Source organism: Cavia porcellus, unplaced genomic scaffold (genome assembly GCF_034190915.1).
Source record: "Cavia porcellus strain 051 isolate PalLab524CR breed Dunkin Hartley unplaced genomic scaffold, mCavPor4.1 scaffold_28, whole genome shotgun sequence".
In the NCBI taxonomy this organism is placed as follows: domain Eukaryota; kingdom Metazoa; phylum Chordata; class Mammalia; order Rodentia; family Caviidae; genus Cavia; species Cavia porcellus.
This window is the reverse complement of record NW_026947511.1, coordinates 35,069,971-35,093,103: the sequence shown is the minus strand read 5'-3', so window position 1 is coordinate 35,093,103 and position 23,133 is coordinate 35,069,971. Positions and strand designations below refer to the sequence as shown.

Sequence of the window (23,133 nt, the reverse complement as noted above, 5' to 3'; positions counted from 1 at the left end):
ACTTTGTGAAACTGCCTATGGTTCTCAATGGTAAGTCCTGCCAGCCATTGTCCCTTGGTTTTTGGCCCTGGTCTGCCTCTGAATCTCCCCTGTACCTCCTGATCACCCTTGGGGCACATTGCGTGTTCCTGAGATGTCTGTTGTCTCCTCCTTTGACTCTCAGTTCCTCCCTGCCTGCCACATTTGCTGGACTCAATGCAGCTCAGGGCAAAGGTGGGTGAAGCCAGGGGACAGAGGAGGGGGTGTGATGCCCAGGTGTGGTGGCCAGAGTAAGTGGGGTGACTGATTCAGCCTTGGCTTCCCTGGGCCAGGGCTGGCTTCTCACAGGGCTGAACTGGGACTGCGGAAGAGAAGTAATGTGAAAGCCAGAGGAAGGACAATGGCCCTGTCCTCGAGCTTGCCCCTCAAGGGGCTGGAGCAGGAGAGACAGCGTAAGATCTCCTGATGGACAGGCACTGATGAGACCCCGAAAGGTGTGAGGGTTGCTTCAGCCCCGTATGTTTGGAAGAATGGGTTACGATTTGGGCTTCTGGTTTGTTCTTCTAGCCTCATCTCCCCCCCAGAGAGACAGAGAGAGAGAGAGAGAGAGAGAAGGTTTATTCTTTGCTGACAACACAGCATGCACATTCATGTAGAAAATTCAATTAATAAAAAAGAAAAAGGAAAAGCACACAACACCCCAGAGGCAGTCCTATTAACCCCTTGCTGGGGCAGATGGAGCTCTTGCCCAGTGTGGGCTCAGTTCTCTCCATTGTGCTGAAAGCCCATGGGCCGTGGCTTCTCCGTCACCTGGGAGAGCCCAGCTGTCCCCTCCCCGCATCCCCAGGCAATGCTGCCTGTACATTTCCAGCCCACAGGCTGCTGTGAGTTCTCTTTCCTTTGTACTGGGCTCCCTGAGCTTCCCTGGACTTTTGTCCTTCTGCCCAAATCGTGAGACCCCTCTAGTCCTGGGTTCGAGCAACAGCAGGCACCTGGGTTTCCAGGGTCACTGCTGCTAGATACACCTGTGACCTCCTGTGACCTTGTTTTTGCATCAGTAAAATGGGAACAGTGGTAGTGTCTGTTGTCGCTGTGGACAGGGTCTCAGAGCAGTAAATGAACTGGTGGGTCAGGAGAGTGCAGCTGGTACTGGGCTGTGTGCGGGGCCACTGTCCCTCCTGTTCTCCCACCGGCTCTCTGTCTTTTCTGGTCTTGACAGTGGCAGATGGCCAAGTAGAAGAGACAGGCCCAGAGAGGCTGCCCAGGTGCCCACAAGGCGGGCATGCCAGTGTCAGAGACAGGCAGGGGCCAGGTCTGGTGTCCTGGTGGGTGCCCGCGGCTGCACCACACAGCGCACTGGTCCTGCCGTTCTGAGGTTTTTGTTCTTTCACCCACTTCCTGGTACCTCCTACTTTTGGTCTGAGAGAAAGCGGAAAGCCAGGCCTCTAGGTTCAGCTTTGTTTGGTTACCTCTCTGGTCATTCATTCAATAAACCTTTTCTTTTCTTTCTTTTTTTCTGTTTTGTTTTGTTTTGCGTTTTGAGGCAAGTTCTCACTGCATAGTTGGGCCTTGAACTCACTGTGTACCCCAGGCTGGCCTCGAACTTGTGCTGATCTTCTTTCTCACTCTCCTCACTTCTGGGGTTATAGGTGTGCGCCACCCCACTCCCCTAAAATTGTGTTTATTGTATACAGTGTGATGCTTGGAAATGCAGCGTGACCATGTGAGGGGTGCTGGGGTGCAGAGCTAAGTAAGGAAATGTTCTGGTGCCTAGGACCCCACCTCTTGCAATGGGTGGCACCTTGTATACAGCGGCAATACTGTGCACAGGAGTGGTGTCAGGGAGCGTAGCAGTACCTGACCTTTTGGAGTCTGAGTTTCCCCTTCTGTCTTATCTGACCCCACTGATCTTTGCAATCCTTTCTGTCTTCCATGACTGTCCCTGGTGTCAGTGTTCCCTTAGAGGTTAGAGGACATCTAGCATTGGCTGAAACTTTGAATTGAAAATGTTCCTGGGTCAGATGGCGAGGGAGAGGGAGGCGCCACGGAGTTCTGTGCGTTCATCTTTTCTTAAAGGTTCTTTATTCTCCTGTGAGCTGACTGCATTGTTGGGCATGGCTGGGGAGTGCGTTTCTCGCAAGTTGCTTGGCTTCTGGCCATGTGCTGGTGCCAGCCGCCTGCTTATGGGTCAAGGGGTAGGGAGGGGTCGAGGCCATGCGTCAGATGTGCCGCTGTGACCAGAGCCAGGACTGGGTGTGATTCCCTGAGCTGGGGTGTCCCTAGGTAGTTGCTGACACCCTGGCCCTGAGGCCTGCAGTCGTGACTGTCTGCCACTTGTTAATGTGCGCAGGGAGGTTGGCTTCTGGTGGTCACTGCAGGCTGTGTTGTGCAGGAAGCAAAGGATGGAGTGGGCTGGAGAAAGCCCTGTCTCCCAAAGTCTGCTTTCTGGGCCCTATTCTGCAGGACTTGGTCAAGGTCCTTGATCAAGCAAGTGGCAGAGCCAAGATGCTCTAATGCAGTGTCCCTGCAGACTGGAGCTGCATGAAGGGTGAGCTTCCCGCCTGGCCCCTGTAGCCACCCCGGAAATGTCTGCAGAATTGGAGCTGGAGCTCCTGGCCACCTTTGCTGTGACATCTCAGACTGGCAGTGCAGCAGGATTGCAGGGATGTGGGTCTGGAGAGCAGTGCTAGCTGAGCTATTGCTCTCCCTCTTCTCTCGGTGTCTGTTTGAGACAGAGTGAGGGAAGTGAGCTGGTGAGCACGTGAGCAAGGCGCCTGAGGTTACAACTATTCACTGAGCAGAGACTCCAGGCTCACCACATCCCCCACTCAGGCTTGTTTCTTATTTTTTAATTTTTTAGTGCAGTACTGGGGATTGACCCCAGGGTCTTGGACATGCTACTGCTGAGCTCCACCCCCAGTTCTCCTCCTTGGTCCATTCCTCACTATGCCACCAGCGTCGCTGTGGGACATGGAGACAAACTACTACAGTCTTGTCTCTGAGCATTCCTCTGCAAGACAGGGCCCACAGTTTGCATGCCCAGTGCTAAATGAAAGTGTGGACTTCTCGCCTATGAATCCTAGAGGATTTTAAGACAGGAACAGTCAGGGTGAAGCTAAGCAAGTGTCCTTGAAAGTTGCATGCCCATGAAGCCATCCCTATCCCAAGGCATAGGTGAAACCAGGCTTGGTAGGGTTTGGCCAGAACTGTAAAGAGGCCCAGGCAGGGATCCAGGTAAGGCTCTTGGGGAGACTTTGGAGCACTTCTATCTGACCTGGGCATCAGTCTCTGGGAAGGCTGAGGTAGCCCAGGGAGACCCTCCGAGGCCAGTGTGAGGGCTACTTCATTGTCAACTGGCGGGAAGAAAGACCTGGTACCTCAGGGAGCTCAGGGGTAGCTCAGAGCTGGGCCCTGGACAGCACACTGTGGAGGTCTGGTCGGGGAACTCTGCAGGACCGTGCCAGTGCTACCTGAAGACCCTGAGATGTCAAGTGCAACCTCACTTGCTCTTCTCTGGGCCCCCAGAGATGTTCCGCGTAGAGGTCCTTGGGAATGGGTAGAAGGACTGGAACCCCAGAAACCCAAGGTGGCTGAAATAGCTGAGTTGGCAAAGGTGAGCCCAGATCACAACAGGTAGAGGAAGAAACGGCAAAGGAAGGTACGAAAGTAAAACAGCGGGTTGGTAGCCAGCGGAGCTCCCTCCTTTTGAAGACATCGGGATGGGTGGCCGTTGTATCTCTGTCAGTCTTGGCAGGGGCCACCCACTTGCCAAACTGCCTGTCTTCTCATAGCTAAGTCCCACCAGCTGCTATCTCTAGGTTTTCAGCCCCAGTCAGCCCCTGTGTCTCCCCCGTACCTCATGATCAACTTTGGAGTATGTAGTGTGTTCCCCCAGGCCCCTGTCATTTTCCTTTGGTGGCTGTCAGTCCCTATCTGCCTGCTACATTTGCTGGATTTCATGCCGAAGTGGTCCATGTATGATTAGAAAAGCTGGGGTGGGTAGAACTCACCAGTGCTTTTGAGTGGATGCTGTTGGCTTTTGGATCCTCTGCTTTTTTAAGGTGGTCTCCATCTCTGGTCCCTGACCCCAGGAGCCAGTAATGTCCTTTTTTGTCATTGTATAAAACAACCATGTCTCTGCACGTTTCCAGACATACTCCAGCTCCTGTCCCAAGACCTGCCCAGGGTGTCCAGCTGGCCCCCTCCTGTGACATCTTGCCTTCCGCCCTCGTGTCAAGGGTGCAATGCTGTGTACAGAAGTGACACTTCCTGTCACTGGCCCTGCCTGACCCTTCTTGGGTTTGGAAGCAGGATCCTGCCCTGTCTCTCAGCTTGGCAGGTGACCTGCTGCAGCTTGGTAACTTGACACTGCCTTGCTAATTATCTGCTGAGGTCACAGTGCACACTTGTCACCACCCCTCCGACGGGGACCACAGTCAGCGACTGGGCTGACTGGTTCCGCCACTGCTCAGGGCACTCATAAGAAACAAGTGGCCTTTGTGGAGAGCACAGACGGAGGGTGGCGCTGTCAGCAGCAGTGGGACAGCCAGTTTGGGTTGGGGGCCCCACCACACCCTGGTTTTCTCTATTGCCCATGGTTGTAGGAACTGGTGTCCCCTTTCCAGTGCTAGTGAAGACTGTTTTCTGGGGACTTGTAACAAAGGAGTTCACTGGTTCTTGTGCTTGGCCCAGGTTACCTGTGACCGTGGACCACCCTCGTGACCAGGTGTTCACCTTGTCCCCTGGAGAGGAAACTGAAGAGGAACTGAGACCTTGGGGACTTGACTGTTGCAGATTGGTAGTTCTTCCTCAGTGTCCTTGAAGCAGTATCTTCATTTCCCCCAAGGACTGCTCTCCCCGGTGCACTAGATGCCCTTCAACACAGGAAGCTTGAGAAGAGGATGTTTATTAAGGTTGTCTCAGAATGCCCTTTGCTTGACACAGAGTGACATTGTGGCGGTGGATTTGGGCACCTTCTTCTGTTTTTTTGAAACTTTTAGGAGGCTCCAGAATGGCCTTAGAATGAAAAAGTGCCTGGCCTTTTAAAATAGTTCCAGAAAAATCTGTATCATTAACTAAGCCCTAAAGGTTTGCCTGATGAGTTTTAATAATACTTTGAATCCCTTCCTCATCTGACCCTTGTCATATGGGACATCTGCTGTCCTCTCTCAAAGTTTTTTTTGCACATTCTCTTGTGCCACTTCCCGTCTTAAGACCTCATATTTTTCCCTGGGGGAGGGGTGCTGGCACAGCCAGCTGTGGAAGATGGGAGGGAGCCATTCCTTCCCATGATGACCCCCCTGGTCAGAGTCAGGGTAGGGGGGCGCCTGCATCTGCCTCCTCCTGGCTCACTTGGCTTTTCCTCTGCTTTTCACTTGCTCTCTTCCGGTGCTCCTGGCAGCCCTCCCCGCTGGCCTGTCTCATCTTTGATGTCACCATGGACAAAAAAGCTCTCGGAAAAGGAAAGAACAAGTTGTAGGCACAGAATGTTTGCCCGCGAGGAAAATGCATGTTTGTGCAAAATCCTGTCTGACAGTTTCCTTTGCAGCAGAGAAGTTGGGAGCCCAGCAGGCCCTAGGAAATATGAAAATTGGCACTTTGTTATGCTGCATGCTGATGGTACCCCGGTGTCAGCCCCGTCTGCCACCAGAGATCTGAGTTTTGCAGATGAAATCACTGGCTGGCTACGGGTGGCTGCTGTTGCTGCGAGCACACACACCAAGTGTCACTTTGGAGCCTGTTTGTCTGCCCCTCAAGGTCTCCTCTTTGTTTTTCTGAAATGTGATGAAATGGAACGTGCTTTTAAAAATAGATATTTTCTGGAGATGGTCTGGCTGGGATTACTGGCTACAAGCCCTGCTTCTGCCTCATGGGTCCCTTATCTCATTGTGGCTGATGGGACATTGGCAAAGGCGGCTTGTATTTTTTTTCTTTTTATTCTTACTAGTCTTTCCAGATATATACTTTTCAATCACCTATTTCTTTACATACAAGCTAAGGATTCAGTGGAATCCATTAACCATGCTGGTTTCTTTTTGTTTAATAGTGTTTTAAAAATTTTTTTCTGATTACCAACACGATGTAGCGCTTATTATTATTTTTTATATTTTGGTCTTTTTGAGACAGGGTCTCGCTGTGCAGTTCGGTCTGGCCTTGATCTCACTTTGTAGCCCAGGCTGGTCTCAAACTTCCTACGATCCTCCTGCCTCAGCCTCCCGAGTGCTGGGATTACAGGTGTGAGCCAACCCGCCCAGCGATGTATTGCTTATTAATGGTGGGAGCATAATTCACATATCTCGATGTTGGGTAGTGATACATGCATGACTGTTCCGTTGGGAACATGGGCTACGTGCATGAACCACCAGTGCTTCAAGCGAGCGGGAGCGTGTTAAAAGAAGAAAGACGGTCTGGAACAATACACAATAGAGAGCCTGGTTTTTTCTTTTGAATATATGCTGGGGCCCCGAAGTTGGGTGAGAAGTTAGGTGATCTTAGCTAGTGCTCATCAGGTAGGGATGGCTGGCTGCTTTGTAGGGTTGGCAGGGGAGAGGGTTTAGGACAGACACTGTCTTAGTCACTTCTCTCACTGGAACAATAGACCCACAGTTTAAGGAAGGATGGGTTTATTTTGCTTCACATTTCAGTCCATATTTAGCTGGCTGCAAGGCAAGATGGCATGGCGGAGGAGCATGGTGGAAAAGAGCTGCTCACAGGATGGTAAACAGGAAGTAGAGAGCAAGAGAGGAGCCTGGAAGAGAAATAAACCCTTTTAGGCCACGCTCACCACTATTTGCCTCTTTCAGCCAGACCCACTATTATGATTTGTGTCTGGTTGTCCCCTTACAGCCTCATGCTGTCATGGAGACAGACTCCTAGAGTTTGTGTTTGATTCATAGTCCAGTGCTGGGATTATGGGTATGAGTGCTGCACCCGAGTGGTTGTGGCCTGCATACAAGAGACAGAAAGAGTCTTAATGTGCTCTCTTCCCTTTTTGGCTTTTGTTGATTTTGCCGTCTTTTGTTTGCCATGAACTGTTGCCCTCTGCCATGTGCCACTCTGCTTTGGAACCAGCTAAATATGGACTGAAACTGCAGTAAACTGTAAGCTGAATAAACATTTCCTTTTATTTTGGGTGTTGGCTCTTTTGTCCCAGCAATGAGAGAAAAGTAATCAATACACTTACCTCCTACCAGCACATTTATCTCTAAACTTATCAGTGGACCACTCTACCAGTGAGTATAGTGCCCCTGTGATCCAATCACCTACCCAAAGCTGCACCTCTGCGTGGATGAGGCTATGGGGTGACCTCCAGATATAAACTGTAAAATTCTGCCCTTGATCCCTAAAAGACTTATGCACATTTCTTTATGCAAAATGCATTTAGTCCCTTCTCAGAGTTTCCAGAGTCCTAGCAAGTCCATTATTGCTGAAAAGTCCAAGTCCAAAATCTCTTCTGAGACTTGAGGAAAACTTCTAGCTGTGAGCCCCTGTAAAAACCAAAGAGAAAGTTAAGACACTTTCAATAGACAGTGGTACAAGGTAAACATTTTCATTCCAAAAGGGAAGAATAGGGAAGTGTAATATAATGGAACAAAAAGCAAGACCCAGAAGGACACACATTAAATCCTATAGTTTCTTTTGCAGTACTCAGGGCAAAATGTGATGAGATATGAACATTAAACAGACTGGGCAGCCTAGACCCTAAGGTATTACCAATGATTATAGCCTTCATGACTTTTTTCTTGGGCTAGATTTGCTAACTCCTGTGACTTTCCTCAACCGTGTTCCTGGCTTCTTCAGCTTTCTGGGGTCTCCACAGTACTTTTGGCTTGACTTTTACAGCTTTCCACACTGCCTTTTCTGGGGCACACTGCCTGGGGCTCCCAGCCGCCTTCTGAAATCTGGGTGAAAATCTCCCTGCCCTCCACAGCTCCTTCATTTAGCATACCTGGAAAACCAGCACCATGTGAAAGAAGCCAAGATTTATTGCCTGCTTGAGCAGTAGCCAGGCCCCTTTGAATTGTGGCTACAGAGGGCTCAGAGTGCCTGGAAGATTTAGGATTGTGAACCAAATCTGAGGGAACCAGATTCCTAGGTGGCCCTATTTGAGCATGGTACCCTGGGGCTGTCTTTTCAAAAAAAAAAAAAAAAAAAAAACAAAACTTTGCTGAACCTGCAAAGGATGGGGCCTCATTGATTCCTGACATGCTCTTTGGTCACTGTCCTTATCCAGAAAACTTGGCTTCTGTTCTAATCGTTTCAGAAACCAGGTTCTCTGCTGTTTCATTTTTTTTTTTTTTTGAGATAGGAAAAAGTTTTACTATTGAGTAAGAATTGATCTTGAATGTGATATGTATCACAGAGAATTGCAGTCCTCCTGATACAGGCAAGGAGATGGTGCTCACCACATTATACATATTGCATCCTGACTTCCCTGGGGATGGTGTGCGTGTCTTAGTTTATTGGCTTTGTCCAGAGGAAAAATTAATTTCTTATATCTCTGAGCTAGAAGGTATTGTGCAAAGTGCTCACCAAAGTTAGGCTTTGGCCCTGGCTCTAAAACCAGAAGACAGGGGAGCTATTTTTCTGTTCTGCTTCCTTCTCTTCCCCTTCCTCTCCTCCCCCTTCCTTCTTCTTCTTTTTTAAATTTTCTTGGTATATTTTAGATATACATAGTGACAACATTCTCATAAGGAATTTGTACCCGTATGTGGTCTATCTTGCTTCTTTTTTTCCCATTCCCCTCCCCTTCCCTTCTTTCAACCCCTCTTCCCCTCCTTATTTACAAAAGCTTTGTTTATATTTTTTCCTTCTATTCTCTTTTTTTGACCCCCCCCTTCCCCATCTTTATGGGTAGTTTCTTTTTGGCAAAACTGACTTTTTCTTTTCTTTCTTTTTTTTTTTTTTTTTGTCTTTTTTCCTTTTTTTTTTGGTACCAGGGATCGAACTCAGGACTGTCTGCTTGCAAGGCAGGTACTTATGCTGCTGAGGTAAATCCCCAGCCAGCTAAACTGACTTTTTCACTCTGGATTCTCAGTATAAATCTTGCTAAAAGCTCCCCAAAGTACCCCATGCTGTAGTGCCAATATTGGGTGGCCTTGAAATTTCCTCCACCACATTAATTAGTCCATTGCTCTTAGTCTCAGTCTCAGAGCATGAGCAAAGTGCAAACAAGTTCTTTCTGGAGCATAATATGTGTTTTGGAGTCCAGCTGCCAGTGGAGTTCTTGTAAACAATTGAAACCTCATGAGCTGGTCTGTAGCCTCTGTCTTTTATCAGCATTCTGGTCTTTTGAGCTCTGATCAGTTTGCTACAACCAGCTCCAGCATTCTAGAGCTGCTTCTCTGTAGCCAGCCTCTCGGAACCTTTTCAAACTCCTCCTATGAAACAATTCCAAAGGCTTTTGAGCCACATAGAAAATATCTCAGCAACAACCCTACTCCTGGTACTAAAATCTGTGTCCATTAGGGTTCACTAGAGGAGCAGATTTAATATAAAAAATAAATAATTATATAAAGCATTTACTAGACAGGCTTTCATTGTCTGCCTTCGGAACCAGAGTGATTCCATGTTGGAAACTAAAGGGTCTGTCTGTTGAAAGGTTGAAGAGTTTGGAACCCAGAAGGAACTGGAGACGTGTGTCCAAAGGCAGTAGTGAAGATTGGAGCTCAGCCTATTAGTTGATGCCTCTAGTAGTAGAAGAAGGCTGTTAAATGTCAGCTATGTCACGTGAGCAGTTACAGGAAGGAGGATTGTAATTGTCATGAGCATTTCTTTTCTAAGCAGATATCTTTGTTTTTTTCTTGTAACTTAATGTTGATAGATATAATGTCATTAAGTTTTAAAGTCTATATTGTAATGTTTAAGTTATGAAATGTTAGGGTAAGCATTCTACCCCCAAATAAATTTAGCTTTCTGTTCTTAGTATGTTTTACTTAAAACTGGACTTAGTATGTTTCTATTTGTTTGCAAAATAGTTGTATCATGTTAGGTGTAATTATGAACTTGTTATTTTATTTGGAGGGTAGATGTGCTTTAAGGAGATACATCTGATTGTCAAGATGACAAGGGGTAGATTTTGATCATTAATTACGATATGTCAATTTGAATGGATTAAGAAATGCTTAGCATAGCCAGCCGTGACGACACATGCTTGTAATCCCAGCACCCAGGAGGCTAAAACAGAATGATTGCTATGAGTTTGAGGCTCTCCTGCATTGCATAGAGAGTTCAAAGCCAGCTTGAGCTACATACTGAGACTCCTTCTCTAAAACAAAACAGAATAAAATGCCTAGCAGATTATTGGAGCACAGTAAACTCTGGATGTGTCTGTCAGTGATTGACACATAAGCGGCACACTGTGGAGGGCTGACCTATCATGGTTGTGGGTGGCACCAACCAATAGGCTTGTAGCCTGGATGGAATAAGAAGGGGAGGATGAAGCCTTCCCTTCGCTTCTTCGGAGGAGCTCTGGTCTTCACCATGGCCTTTGGAGGTTTCTCTAGATTTCCAGGTGAGACTCTTCCGTCTTTCAGTGTAGACTCTTGGAATTTCAAGTATAGACCTGCACTAGGCTCTTCGGTGGGCTCCATGCCTTCCACCAACTGGATCCTTCAGCTCTCCAAGTTGCAGACGGCCGTTTGGTATCCTTCTGCCCCCAGTTTCACAGGCAGTGTTTGTAAGCCTACCTAGTAAGCCCCTTCTATAGTCATATATATGTGTAAAGCAGCCAAAGATACCAAGCGTGGAGCTGGGTGCATCAGACCATTCCTTGTGGTGAACTGCTCTCAGGCTAGTTGTTTCACTGCTGAGAAACTCGGGGTTCTAGTCTGTAAAATGGGACTGACAGCAATACCTCTAGAGTGCTGACAGTTTTACGTAAAACAGTGCAGCCTGTGACAGAAGGGCTGCAGAGCCAGGCTTGACCGAGTATGGGGGAAATGGTCATAACTCTCAGTTTGCTTGGGCTGCTGTAACCAAGTACCACAGATTGGATGTTGGCTTCGGTAATGTAGCCATCTGTGGTCTCACAGTTCTGGAGGCTGCAAGGCCAGGGTCAAGGTCTGGCAGGGTTAGTGTCTCCTGCAGCCTCTCTCTTTGGCTTGCAGGTGGTCCCTCTTTTCCTGGGTGAACATGAATGTGCTTTCCTCACTGTTTTCTGATTGTCTCTCCTTTGAAGGACACCAGTCTTGGGTTAGGGTCCACCCTGACTCATTTTAATTCAGCCACATTAGTTAAGACGTTGTCTCAAATACAGCTGTATTCATAGGTGCTGGGAGTTAACACTTCAGCATAAGGGTTTTGGGAGAACATAATTCTGCCTGTAACAATAACCATTGCGTCTCTTTCATGCCTGCGTAGTGCTGAGGGCCCTGCTGGCGGCCTTGGGAGGCTGGACACTTCTGGGAAGAGCCAGCGCAAGGATTCAGGAAGCACTGAGGCATGGGCAGGTCCCTTTGAGATTCCCAAACCAGTTGCTTCTCAGCAGTCCAGAGCAATGTTTTAAAAATCTGGATTGCTGAAAGGGCTGCCTCAGGCAAGGAAGGGGTCCTGGGATGGCATTTCCAACAGTCGCCTGGGTGATTCTGATGAATTATAGTAATAATTATAGCCATTATTTAGAGTTGTTTTGTGGCCACGTTTGGGAGTTGCTGGCTAGAAATAGAGTTGGATGATTGTCCCACCCCCGTGGGTCCCACAGCTAGCAGAGGGTGTCCAGGTGTTGGCTTGGGGTAGTTTCCCTCCTGGAAGGGGTCAATGCTTCTGCCTTTACTGGAGGGTGCCCCCTTAGGGTGCTCCCTCCTTTCTTGTGACCTGCCCATCAGAGCTGAGATGTTTAGCTCCTGGTGCTGGCCCCAGTACACATGGGACGTGGCTGAGCTGGGCCCTTTCTGGACATCTGTAAAATGTCAGGGCTGAGCGGCATAGGGGCCCCTGAGGCCCTGAGAGGCTGACATCGGCCTAGATAACCTTGATCTAACCCTGACTTCAGATCATCACTGTCCAGCATAGGGGCAGGGGACAACAGGCATGGTCACGCAGGCCTTGGGCCTCATTTGGGAGGGGCTGAGCCTGTTTTTGCCCTCAGGAGTCTCAGCAGATGGCCAGCAGGTCAGGAACTGCGGTTACACTTGAGTCCTCGTGGGCTGACCCACGTTGTCTCCACATGCTGTCTTCTGTGGTTGTGGATATGGATTTTGTTTGTTTTTTCTCTACGCAGAATAAGGAAATATTTTCTTTCGTTACTCAAGATCGAGGCTGTCTCCTGAGGACTGCCCTTGTGTAAAAGATAACCCACATCCCTTTTGTGCATTTGAAATGCCTTTCTGGTCTGTTTCCCCATTTCCTGTGGTTGACTTGAGGCCATCTGAAGACATTGCATGACCAGATTTTGCTCAGGCTGGGCCTGGGGATCCTTTTCTTGCATTCATTTGTTTGTTTTGTTTTTGAGACAGGGTCTCGCCATGTAGTTCAGGCTGGCCTTAAGCCCAGTATCTAGCCCAGGTTGGCTTTGAACTGGTGATGATCCACCTGCCTTATCCTCTTGAGTGCTGGGATCACAGGCGTGGACTACCACACCCGGCTTCTGCACTTGATGGAGGAGGGACTGGGGCATGTTGTCTGAGCTGGGAGGACATGATTGGCATGCGCTCAGCTGGAGGTGAATGGGAGCACCTGGATGCTCAGGGACACTAGGTGTGAAGGTGGAACCTGGATGCTTTGCTTAGTGTTTTAGGCAAAAGATCCTTGAGGTGCGCTGTCTTGATTTGGTTGGATTGAGGGATTGAGGGATTGAGGTGTGGCTGGCACAAGGCGTCTCCCCGCCTGACTGTGTGCTGTGAGTCTGCAGCCCAGGTCATACCCTGCTGTGAGTGTGACAGGGAGGAATGCTTGGACCCTGAGAGGATTTGTGCAAGGTGCTGTGTGCAGCCGTTCTTTTTGCAAAACATCATCAAGGATCCCTGCAAGGCTACTGATTGCAAAAATCCATACCAGGTATCCTCCCAACATTTAGGGAGACTGAGGCAGGAGGATCCTAAGTTCAAGTCTCATCTGGGCAACTTACCAAGGCCCAGTCTCAAAATACATAAATTAAAATGTATTAAAAGAGGCCTGGGGGTGTAGCTCAGTGGTAGAGCACTCCTGGGTTTGATCCCCTGTGCTGCAAAACAACAGGTGCCATGTAAGTGGAGGCGAACCAGGGGATGTGTTGGTGGGAAAACTGACCCTCTGGCTGCTCAGTCTTCTTAGATTCTGTTTCTTGTGGCCACAAAAGAAGAATTCATAGCAAAAGATAATTGTGCTTTTATTTTTCCCTGAGGGCTCCTTCAGTCCCAATCATTTAAAGACTTTGTGAGAGATAGATTGGATTTGAGAGTTTAATTCCAATTAGCAGTTAATTACAGCAGGCTTGCTAAGCACTGGACGGTCGGTCGTGCAGTTCTGTCTGTGGTGGTGGAGCCCAGCGCAGGTGGGACGAGGGCTTCCCGCCCGTGGCAGGCGGCCCTGCTCCATCTCTGCTCCGTCTCAGGCTCCTTTCCTGGGGAGCAGAGCCTGGCCTCACGCTCTTGGAGCACAGTGCATCTTGCCAGGTGCACCTTTGCTTTTCTGGTCTCATGCAAGCCCTCCCATTCCCTGGTGGAAAAGCCAAGCTTCATTGGCCTCACAGCAGAGTATCTCTCCCTTCCAAATGACCAAATCAAGGGTTCTCTGTCTCCCGGGTCCACCCTGTGTTGGTGGCTGGACCAGCCCATAGGTTCCTTCTACCTGCTCCGCTTCTGGGTGCTGGTTCTTGTGCTCCTCCTGTTCCCCAGGGCGTTCTCTCTGTGTCCCTTCCAGAAATTCTTACTCTTTCTCCTGTCTCCCCTGGCCTACTTCCGGGAATTCTGTCCTGCACTATTTAGCAAGCCCTAGATCCACCCCTCTTTCCCTCTGCTTTTTCTTACCCGAGGACTTCATATTACCAGCCAGTGACCCTGGCTTGTCACTCGCTTCCTCCAGGCTCAGTGGAATGACTCCCAAGTGGACTAGCTTGGCCTGAAACTTTCTTCCTGGCTCCGGACTTGTTCGCAGGGTTTTCAGGCCACTTGCAGGGATGGGGCTTCTCTAGTGCATTCAGTCTGATGAGTTGCAGTGACCATTAGTTTTCTGCCTCTGTTGATGGTGGCACCTTCCTGGACAGCCCAGGCCGACACCAGTGTCTAATTCTCCCTCCTGCCGTCAACTACTGGTATTCCAGATCTCAGGGCTGAGCGGCTGGCGAGCTCACTTGTTGGACCCAAGCCAGTGTGGGGCTGTGTGAAGGTAGGTGTGGTTTTTGCCTCTCAAGGGCCTGGAGAGTGTGGTTAACTGTAATGGAGAGGGATGCAGGTAAAGTGCTTGATTTTTTCCTCTTTCACAGTATTGAGGGTTGAATTCAGTGCTTCATGTATATTAAGCAATATACATGAATATTAAGCTATATTATATAGTATCATTTCATCTCATATATATGTATTTTTTGGGAGGAGTTTGAGGCATGGTCTCACATGTAGTTCAAGCTGGGCTTGAATTCATTATGTAGCCCAGGTTGGCCTTGAGCTTCTCAGGACCATCCTGCCTCAGCCTTAGAGTCATGTGCCACCGTGCCCAGCTTTCTTTTCTATTATAGTATATTATACTATATTATTCTCAAAGTATAATACTTTGTCTCAAAGTATTATACTTTGAGACAGCTGTAGGTCTTACTAAGTTGTCCAGGCTGACCTTAGACTTGTAATCCTCCTGCCTCAGCCTCCCAGTCTACCTGGTAAGCTCTTGCTTTTTAAATTTGTTCTCTGTGTGAGTGCGTGCATGCGTACGTGTGTGTGTACGTGTGTGTGCGTGTGTGTGTGTGTGTGTGTGTGTGTGTGTGTGTTGCTTTGTGTTTTGAATAGAAGTTGCAGAAAGGGGATGAAGTGACTGGGAGAAAGTAGGGTGGTAGAGGGAGAAGACCTGAAGGAAGGGGCCCAGACGGCCTGAGCAGGGTCTGGGAATCCCTCACTAGGAGCTCTGTGTTGCTTTCAAAGAGCTTTTAGCATCTGACCTTCTGTCTGCAGGGCACAGCCAGCTGTGCCACAAGGGCCGTCTCCATGCTTGCGCCTCAGTGTACAGAGGAGGCTCTGAAGAAGCATTTGTCCCTGGTCACCTGTAAGGGAGTGGCCGAGGCAGGGAGTGCCCTGGGGCACGCAGCTCTGACTTAGTGTCCCTCTTGTGGTACTGGGTCACTGTGTGCTCCAGCCCAGTGGTGGGGTCCTGGTGCATCACAGTGGGTGAGGGACTGAGTCGCCTTGGTGGCCAGTGATTTTCACGCCGTGGAGCAGACGAGGAAGGTAGCAATGATGGGTGCAGGGAAGCCCTTTGCTTGTGGTTGTCTTCTTTGACCTCTGTAGACAGAATGTCCCTGACCTGTCCAACCGGGTGTCATGTCACCTTCCTGCTTATGTCACGAGCTCCGGCTGTTCCCAGAGCTGTGATTTCCTGTGGCTGACTCCTCAGCTTACCTCGTACTGAGACGAATGGAACTTGGCCATTCTGGGGATGACGTGGCCTTAAGGGACAGCGGGGGAGGGACAGCATTTGCAGTTCTTTTGCATTTGGTCTGAGCATCAGAATCGTGAACAGATTCTGGAAAGTTCCTCATTTCATTTAATTTCCTGCCACTTTCTGTAGGCTGGGAAGGAGGCTCCTTTAGCTTGTTTCTGAGATTATATCTGGAAGTGTAGCAAGGTCAGAGGGGTCAAAGGCAGGACCGGAGGATGGGGCTGGCAGCTGAGGTGCATGGAGGTGACCAGAGTCGCTCTAACGCTTGCTTGTTTCCTGCCCACTGTTGAGGTGGCCTTGACCCTCGTGCTGAGTGCTGGTCATAAGTGAACACTTGCCTTCTAGGGCCACTTCTTGTCCTTTCAATCGTGGTTCCTACATGTCCCTCATCACCTCAGCATTGTCACTGGCCAAGGGATGGCTGTGAGGCTGTGTTCATTGTTAGTGAAACTCTCCCTTTTTGGCTTCAGAGCCTGTGCTCTCTGTCCTCATCCTTTGGGGTTTTGGGGGTGGTCTTCCCCCTGCTACTGAGCTTGTCAGACCCTGCCTTGGGTCCTCTGCTGAGTGCAAAGCTGTCAGGAAGCAAGGCTTATTTTATGTGCTGGAAGCCAGAACCAACATGTCTCTGGGACCTGGTGCCATCTCAGCTTCCTCTGCTTTTCCTCCCTCCACCCTGGAGCTGAACAGCTCTAAAAGGGAGACAGTGAAGAGGGCGTGTCCCCAATGCATGCCCTGTGCTGATCCCTGAGCCATCACAGGATCCTTTACCCTGCTGGTAGGTAAGCAGGCTTTGTTGCTGCTGACCCTCTGTCCCTGGGGACTCCGTGGATGTCCATCTTCCCTTCTGAAGGTCACAGTAGCTCATTTGCACACAGGTACACACAGACATAGCCAGCATGAAGGAAGGGCCTTGATTTTAATGTTGAGTGATCAATTCTGGGTGCGCAGATTACGTTTTCTCTCCCTTTTTGTAGTTTTACTTTGGGGCATTTTTGAGGGAGGGAAAGGAATCACAGGTGGCAAAGTTGAGGCTGTTTCCTGAGCTCAGTTCCTGATTTTCCAGGTGATCCCAGAGCCCGCAGCTGCTCCTTCCATACCCCACTTCCCTCTCCTGCCCACCTTGGATCAGGAGGCTCCTTGGTGGCCCTGGCAAGGTAGACCAGCAGCCCTGACAGCTGTGTGAAGGAAGGGGGAATAAGCGTCATCCCTTGGCTGCTGTAGCAGGTTGATGACGCCTGTTCTAAAACTACAGAAAAGCTGGGGAAAGTGCGCATCCAGTTCTGTGTCAGCACAGAGCTGATACTCCAGGTGGCTAAGCATGCTGCAGGTGAATCATCACCTTCCCCAAGGGAAACCCAGGCGCTGGGGAGTTAGTGGGCCTGTGTGGGTTTGGACCTCCCTGATTGGCAGCCTGTGTCTGTGACTGCTGCATCCCAGGGTCAAGGTCACCCCAGGCCTGCCTTAAATGTCTGGGTCTGTCAGCCTCCGACTGTGGGTCTCAGCCTCACTCACTTCCAGCCTCCCTGGCTGTGGACTGAGCAGGAGCTGCTCTACGCCCAGCATTGAGCACCCTATCCAGGGGACCAGGAAGCCACAGCCCCTCCCTGTCCCCTCCTCCTCCCCGCTTCAGCCCCATGCTCAGCCCTCTCGGTGCCTGTAGTGTCATCTCAGTGCAGGGAGGAGAGGGTGAGACAGGCACACTCTCAGAGAGCTGGTCGGGACCCTGAGTGGGGCCAGCTCTGCTCTAGGACTTGTAAACTTGCACGGGAAATGAGTTCCCTCTGTTGTCTCTTCCAAGCTTATCCCGGATCTCAGGGCTTGTCCAGGGCCATTCTAGGCCTCTTCCTCCACGAAGTCTTCCCTCACTACTCTTCCAAGCCTCAAAGCTCAGCAGCAATGTTGTGTGCAAGAATCGGGGCAGCCTGCCTGGAATTGGGTCCTCTTTGCCCCTAAGGAGCAAGTCGCTTAATTTTTTTTTTTTTTTTTTTTGTCTTTTTCGTTTTATCGGTACCAGGGATCGAACTCATGACTGCCTGCTTGCAAGGCAGGTGCTTATGCCGCTGAGCTAAATCCCCAGCCCCTAAGTTGCTTAATTTTTGCAACCCTAGTTTCCTCCTCTGTAAAGTAGACTTAATGACAACCTCGGGGTGGTCATAGAAGTTAACTGAGGCAGTGCATGTACACAATGCTAAAGCACAGTCCCAGCACTGAATAGCACTTGGTACCTATTAGCTGCAATTATTATTATTATCATTATTATTATTATAGAGTGCCACACAGTCTGGTGGGCGGCTTTTATGGACTATGATCTCATCACTTTGTCACAGCTTTCCACTTAGGTGATCTGGGAATGGAGAATGGCAGGGTGAGAAGGGACACTGGCTGTGACTGGTGCTGTTTTAGGTACTTTCTGGGCCCTGACTCACCCGATCCTCATACAGCTGCAGGAGATAGGCATACTGTGTATCCCATTTCCAGATAAGGCTATGGAGGCACAGAGAGGCCAAGTGGTTTACCTGAGGACACACAGCTGGTAAGGGCAGATTGGGAGCAGAGCCCAGGGAGGCTGGCAAGGGTTGGGTTTATTCACTACTGTATTGTTTGTCCCTGAGGTCCAGAGAGGGGCAGGGCCCTCTTGAGTTTCACAGCAGGTGAGCAACCTCTGACTGGCTTTCTTTCTACCCTGGCCCAGTGCCGTGTGGGCACAGGACACATGTGGGAGCCTGTTAGACACATGCAAAACTAGACCCCGCTGGGTCCCAGGGCTGTGGCTCTTAAGGTGTCAGCTGGAGGAGATAGGCATGGGACAGGTGCCTGGTGGTGCCTCCTGCTATCTCTGAGGTCTCAGGAGCTTCCAAAGCACAGTATCTCTCCTTCCTGCTTCCTGGGTGGCTGAGTAGAGGGGACAGCCTCCGAGTGACCCGGTTTCTCAGTGCCAGCTTTTCTCCTGCTGGCCCCGGTCCTTCCAAAGTCCAGGGAGCCTGCGTGCTGGTTCAGGCTGGAGCAAGTCCCTACACTTTGTGGGTCTCCAGGGTGGAAGTGTGAGTCACCAGTCCTTTACACCTCCGGGTGGACAGGGGAGGGCAGGGACTGGAAGCATCTCTCCTGGGCGGCCTTGAGGCTGCAGGAGGGGGCCTGGGAGCCTGGGGCGTTCCCTTATCGCTTGGGTGACTTTACTGGAAGTTCTTTTGAAGTGGTCTCTGTGACCCAGTGGGGCTGAGTCACAGAGTAAACAGATTAGCAGGGCTGGGTTCTTGCGAAGGACACAGACAATGCCTGTGGCTGGATCAGTCCCAGAAGATCACCAGGCCGGCTGGCTCCCAAAGGCTTCTGCCCTGGGGAGCTGCATTTGCATCCCAGCTGGTGACACCTCTCTGGCATCCTGTGGCCCTTGTGCCATGGGTTCATCTCAGCCGGTCTCAGGCTTGCTCTTTCTGGAATTATCCTTCATCCCTCCACTCTCCCCGGGTCCTCCCAGGTTCTCAGCATGGGCCTGTACTTGGGTGGTGGGCATGAAGGTGGTTGGTGTTTGTGACTGAGTCTGAGTCCTTGGTGGCTGGACTTATCTGGGAGGTGCACCTTGCTCCTCGTTCCTCCTCCCAGGACCACATTGAACCCCTTGGACTTCAAGCAGGCAAGGTGTGTACTTGGGACGAGGTGGGTCACCTGCTGGCCTTTGGATTTGATTGTGAAACTCAGAGTTGGATGACGCTGGACATCCTAAAAGGACACCTCGTGACTGCAGGAGGTGATCCTTCTTGCCTTTTCTCCGCGGTTCTCACCACACAGCCTTTATGACAATAGCCACAGAGACAAAGTGTGACCAAGACAATGTCGTCTTCGAGACCTTTTTTCCCCCTTAATGACGTCCAAGGCTCTGGGAACATTGTAAAAGCTGGGTCCTGTCCAATCTTAATCACTACCCCCCACTAGCTGCAGGGAACCCTGCCAGCTGACCGAGGCTAGGGGTGGGTGATGCCCAGAGATGCAGATAAAGATGTCACGCTGGCCCAGATGGGCCCCAGAGCCTAGTTAGAACTTGGGGGACAAGGCAGAGGAACAGAATGTATTGGTCGTGGACTTCCTCAGCAAGAGAGGGAGATGGGTGGAGAGAAAAAAGGGAGCCTGCCAAGTTTAATTAACAGTGGAGACGTGTACGGGGGAGGAGAGAGATGATTTGAAGGGAGGGATGGTTTACAGGAAGATGGGCACTGCTGGTGCCAACGATGATAACTGAGCAAATGTCCTGTCCCTGCCGTGGCGTCTGCCAGAGCACCGGCTGCCAGTGTCACAGGCAGGGGTCGGCACAGAGATTTCTGGAGGTGTGAGTGGGAGTTTAATTTATATCCGCTTTCCCAAGTAGGCATGTTTCAAAATAGTCCACTGGCATAGCAGCCAACTAGCCTTCCTTGCCCCTATAGCAAGAAAAAAAAAATTTTTTTTTTTCTTTTTAAAGATGATGGTTAAGTTTAGGAAATAGTGTTGGATGCCTGTTCCTTGAAAGTGTCAGGGGGTTGCCTGAATCGCATTGGGCTTAATGGGTGTGATAGGGAAGAGAGGTGATTGGGGATACTCCTTGTTTTATTGAAACAAAAGCGCAGGGGAGTTGCAGGCACAGCAGGATGGATCGCGTGGGCTGGACTGGAAATCAGGAGGTGGAACAAGGTTCATTCATGTTTTAGAAGGAGGCCAGCTGAATGGGGTGCTCAGGTTCCCCTCCCTGCGGGTGATGCATAGATTGCCCTGTGCCTCCCTGCCTCTCCTTCCTGCCCTGTCATCTGAGACAGCTCGGGCTTCACACACTGGAGTGGGGGCGGGGCCGGGACATGCGCAATCCACTGGCAGTCCCGTTGGGCGGCAGTCTCCTACTTGCTACCCTAGTTCAATCTTAGTCCACGCTGAGCGCTTAATGTGCTTCCGGGATTCACAGAAAATTCCATACAGAGGCCACCATTCTGATTCCTTTTATCCCTGAAGTCCTTTTATTCTTGTTTCTCTTCCCCTTCCTCTTCTTCAGACGGGTATATGCCTAACTCTCTACCGTGCATTTCTTTATTTTTTTGGCTTTTTGAGCAGGATCTTACCATGTAGTTCAGGCTAGCCGTGAATGCACCAAATCCAAGCTAGCCTCAAACTCACTCAGTCTTCCTGCCTCAGCCTCCAGAGTGCTGGGATCACAGGCACTCACTACCGTATGCCCCCCATGCTATGCATTTATCCTAGGGCTATTTGTTTCTCTCTCCACAACCCAAACCCTCTCCTTTCCCTGTCCCAAAGTCTCTTTGTCCCTGGGAGGTCTCCTTCCTCAGCCTTAGAGCCCACCAGCTCTGGAGTAACCTTCTTTCTGCCTCCCTGATACCCCAGCTCTTCCTCTCCACGCCTCCTTTTTGAGTGTGTGCAGGACCTGGCCCCTCTGTCTCTGGAGTCTGTGATCTCCTTAGCTCTTGGCAGCTCTCTCACACCAGAGCCCTGCGGCTTGTTCAAAGCCTTTATTGCAAAAACCTCATCTCCAGCTCACCCGCTCTGCCCACTCTACAATTCTTTGGGTTCCAGAAGCAAAACACTGTATTCCTCCCGGTGCCTCGTTTCCTGTGACCAACCACGTCGACCAGCCGTCTCGCGTGTAGTGCTTTCCGGGACTCCCAGTCTAGTCTCTCCTCGGTTTGCCCTCTCGTTTCCTCTCGTCTGGGCTGCACTTTGGAGAGTGGAGCACATGGTTTCCATTCATCAGCAGGAAATGGGATTGCTGACATGAACGTGGGCCGACCTCTGCCGAGCACCGGCAAGGAGACAGAGTACAGCTGGCTGCGGCTGCTGCTGTATGCAACCCAGGCCCTGGTGCCTGGCAGAGCTGGCCCAGGAGCTGCTCTGCTTTTCCCGGTGTTGTGCGGGTTACATCTGGTTTTGAAAACATTTGAACTGAAACCAAACCATGAAGATTGTGTTCCCGTACCAGGAACTGACAGTATTAATGTGGACCTCTCCTCCTAAATGTGCTACTCTGATTTTAGTGACATTTTTTTTTTTTTTGTCTTTTTCATTTTTATCGGTACCAGGGATCGAACTCACGACTGCCTGCTTAGAAGGCAGGCGCTTATGCCGCTGAGCTAAATCCCCAGCCCTTTAGTGACATTTTTAAAAATAACCTTTTGCTTTCTTTTTTCCCCTTTTTTTCCTTCCTTCCTTCCTTCCTTCCATCCATCCATCCATCCATCCATCCATCCTTTTTATTTTTAGTTCTGGACATTGGCCTGAGAGCCTCATGCGTGCTAAGCAGGTTGTATACCTGAGTGACACTCCAAGCCTAAGTATGTTTTGCTAAGAGGAAAGACAGTGACTAAATTACTGAGGACTGAGCTTGAATACAGATAGGACATAAGAGCAGGACCATCGGGGGAAGAACAGGTAGTGGGTTGGTGTTTCAGGTGTGCTGTGTTAGCTTTCTGCCGAGGTGCCAGAGAAATACCTGAAAATGACAGCCTAGACAAGGAAAGGTTTATTTTGGCTCATGGTTTCAGAGGTTTCAGTGCATGGTAAACTAGATCCATTGCTTTTAGGCCTGTGGCAAACCAGAAACATCATGGTAGGAGGATGAAATGGAGAAAGGCTGCCCATCTCATGGCAGCTAGGAAGCAGAGAGAGAGAATGGATAAAACTAGAGAGGAAGGGGCTGGGGATCAGATTTAGTCCCCAAGGTCACATCCTTGGGATCTACTTCCTTCATCTAAGTCCCACTTCGTGTTTCCAACAACTCCCAATAATGCCATTGAATTATGATCAGTGAAGTTAGAGCCCTCATGTTTAGTCACTTCCCAAAGCCCGTCAGCAGCCTTTGCGGGGACCAACTGGATCCCAGCTTATTGTCCCAGCTCCTCTGCATGGGAGCTGGAAGCATGCAGATAAAACTACAGGAAATGCCCAGGCCCATTTTATCCAGGGCATGGAAGTCCCTGGGCATGCCTTTCCGCAGGTGGCCCTGCAAGAAGTGAGCAGTCGACTCCAAGCTCTCCTGCCCATCAGTCCATCTCTAGCAGGTGTGGGCAAAATAAAGCATGAGACCAGGTGGAAACACCCAAGCCCAGATCCTTCCAGGGTGTCTCCTGTTGGGCATGGATGTGGCACTGCCCTGTACAACTTTGTGTTGGCTGAGATCAGCTGACAGTGCCTGGGGTGTGGACAAGTGGCCCTTTTGGGCTAGTAACACACAATCTCCCCTTCTTGTCCCCAGGGTCTACCTACAGCGTCCTGTCCATCATGCCCTCGGACTCGGAGAGCAGCAGCTCCCTCAGCAGTGTGGGTGAGTCCCTCCTTCCTGGAGGACACAAGACAGGCTGGGATACGGATGTGAGCTGGACTGCATAGGACACTTCTGGGCTTGTTTGTCCATGGGATCATCTTCCAGCGCTAGGGAGGCAGACGTGGGGAGACACGTGTTTACGATTCATTTCCTTTAGGGTCCAGTCTTCTCAGGGAGGCTGGCCTCCCTTTCCCTAGGGCTTATGGTACCTCAACACCCAGAACCTGTGAGACCAATCCCTTTTCGGGCCGTCCTCTAAGAAGGGCTGGATGTTGCCCCCAGCAGGAGTAGCTAGT

At 50.2% G+C, this 23,133-nt stretch overlaps 1 protein-coding gene across 12 annotated transcripts in view; it reads left to right on the top strand.

Annotated features, from left to right (window-relative positions):
- Dlg5 (discs large MAGUK scaffold protein 5) overlaps window positions 1-23,133 on the top strand; it is a 108,079-nt gene that overhangs the window by 23,868 nt on the left and 61,078 nt on the right. For 9 of the 12 annotated variants that reach the window (XM_063238743.1, XM_063238751.1, XM_063238748.1 and 6 more), the window contains exon 2: window positions 22,769-22,837. The exons of the other annotated variants lie outside the window; for them this stretch is intronic. In XM_063238743.1, coding sequence (XP_063094813.1) covers window positions 22,769-22,837 — 69 coding nt within the window. The remainder of the gene's footprint in view (window positions 1-22,768; window positions 22,838-23,133) is intronic. 12 annotated transcript variants of the gene reach the window in all.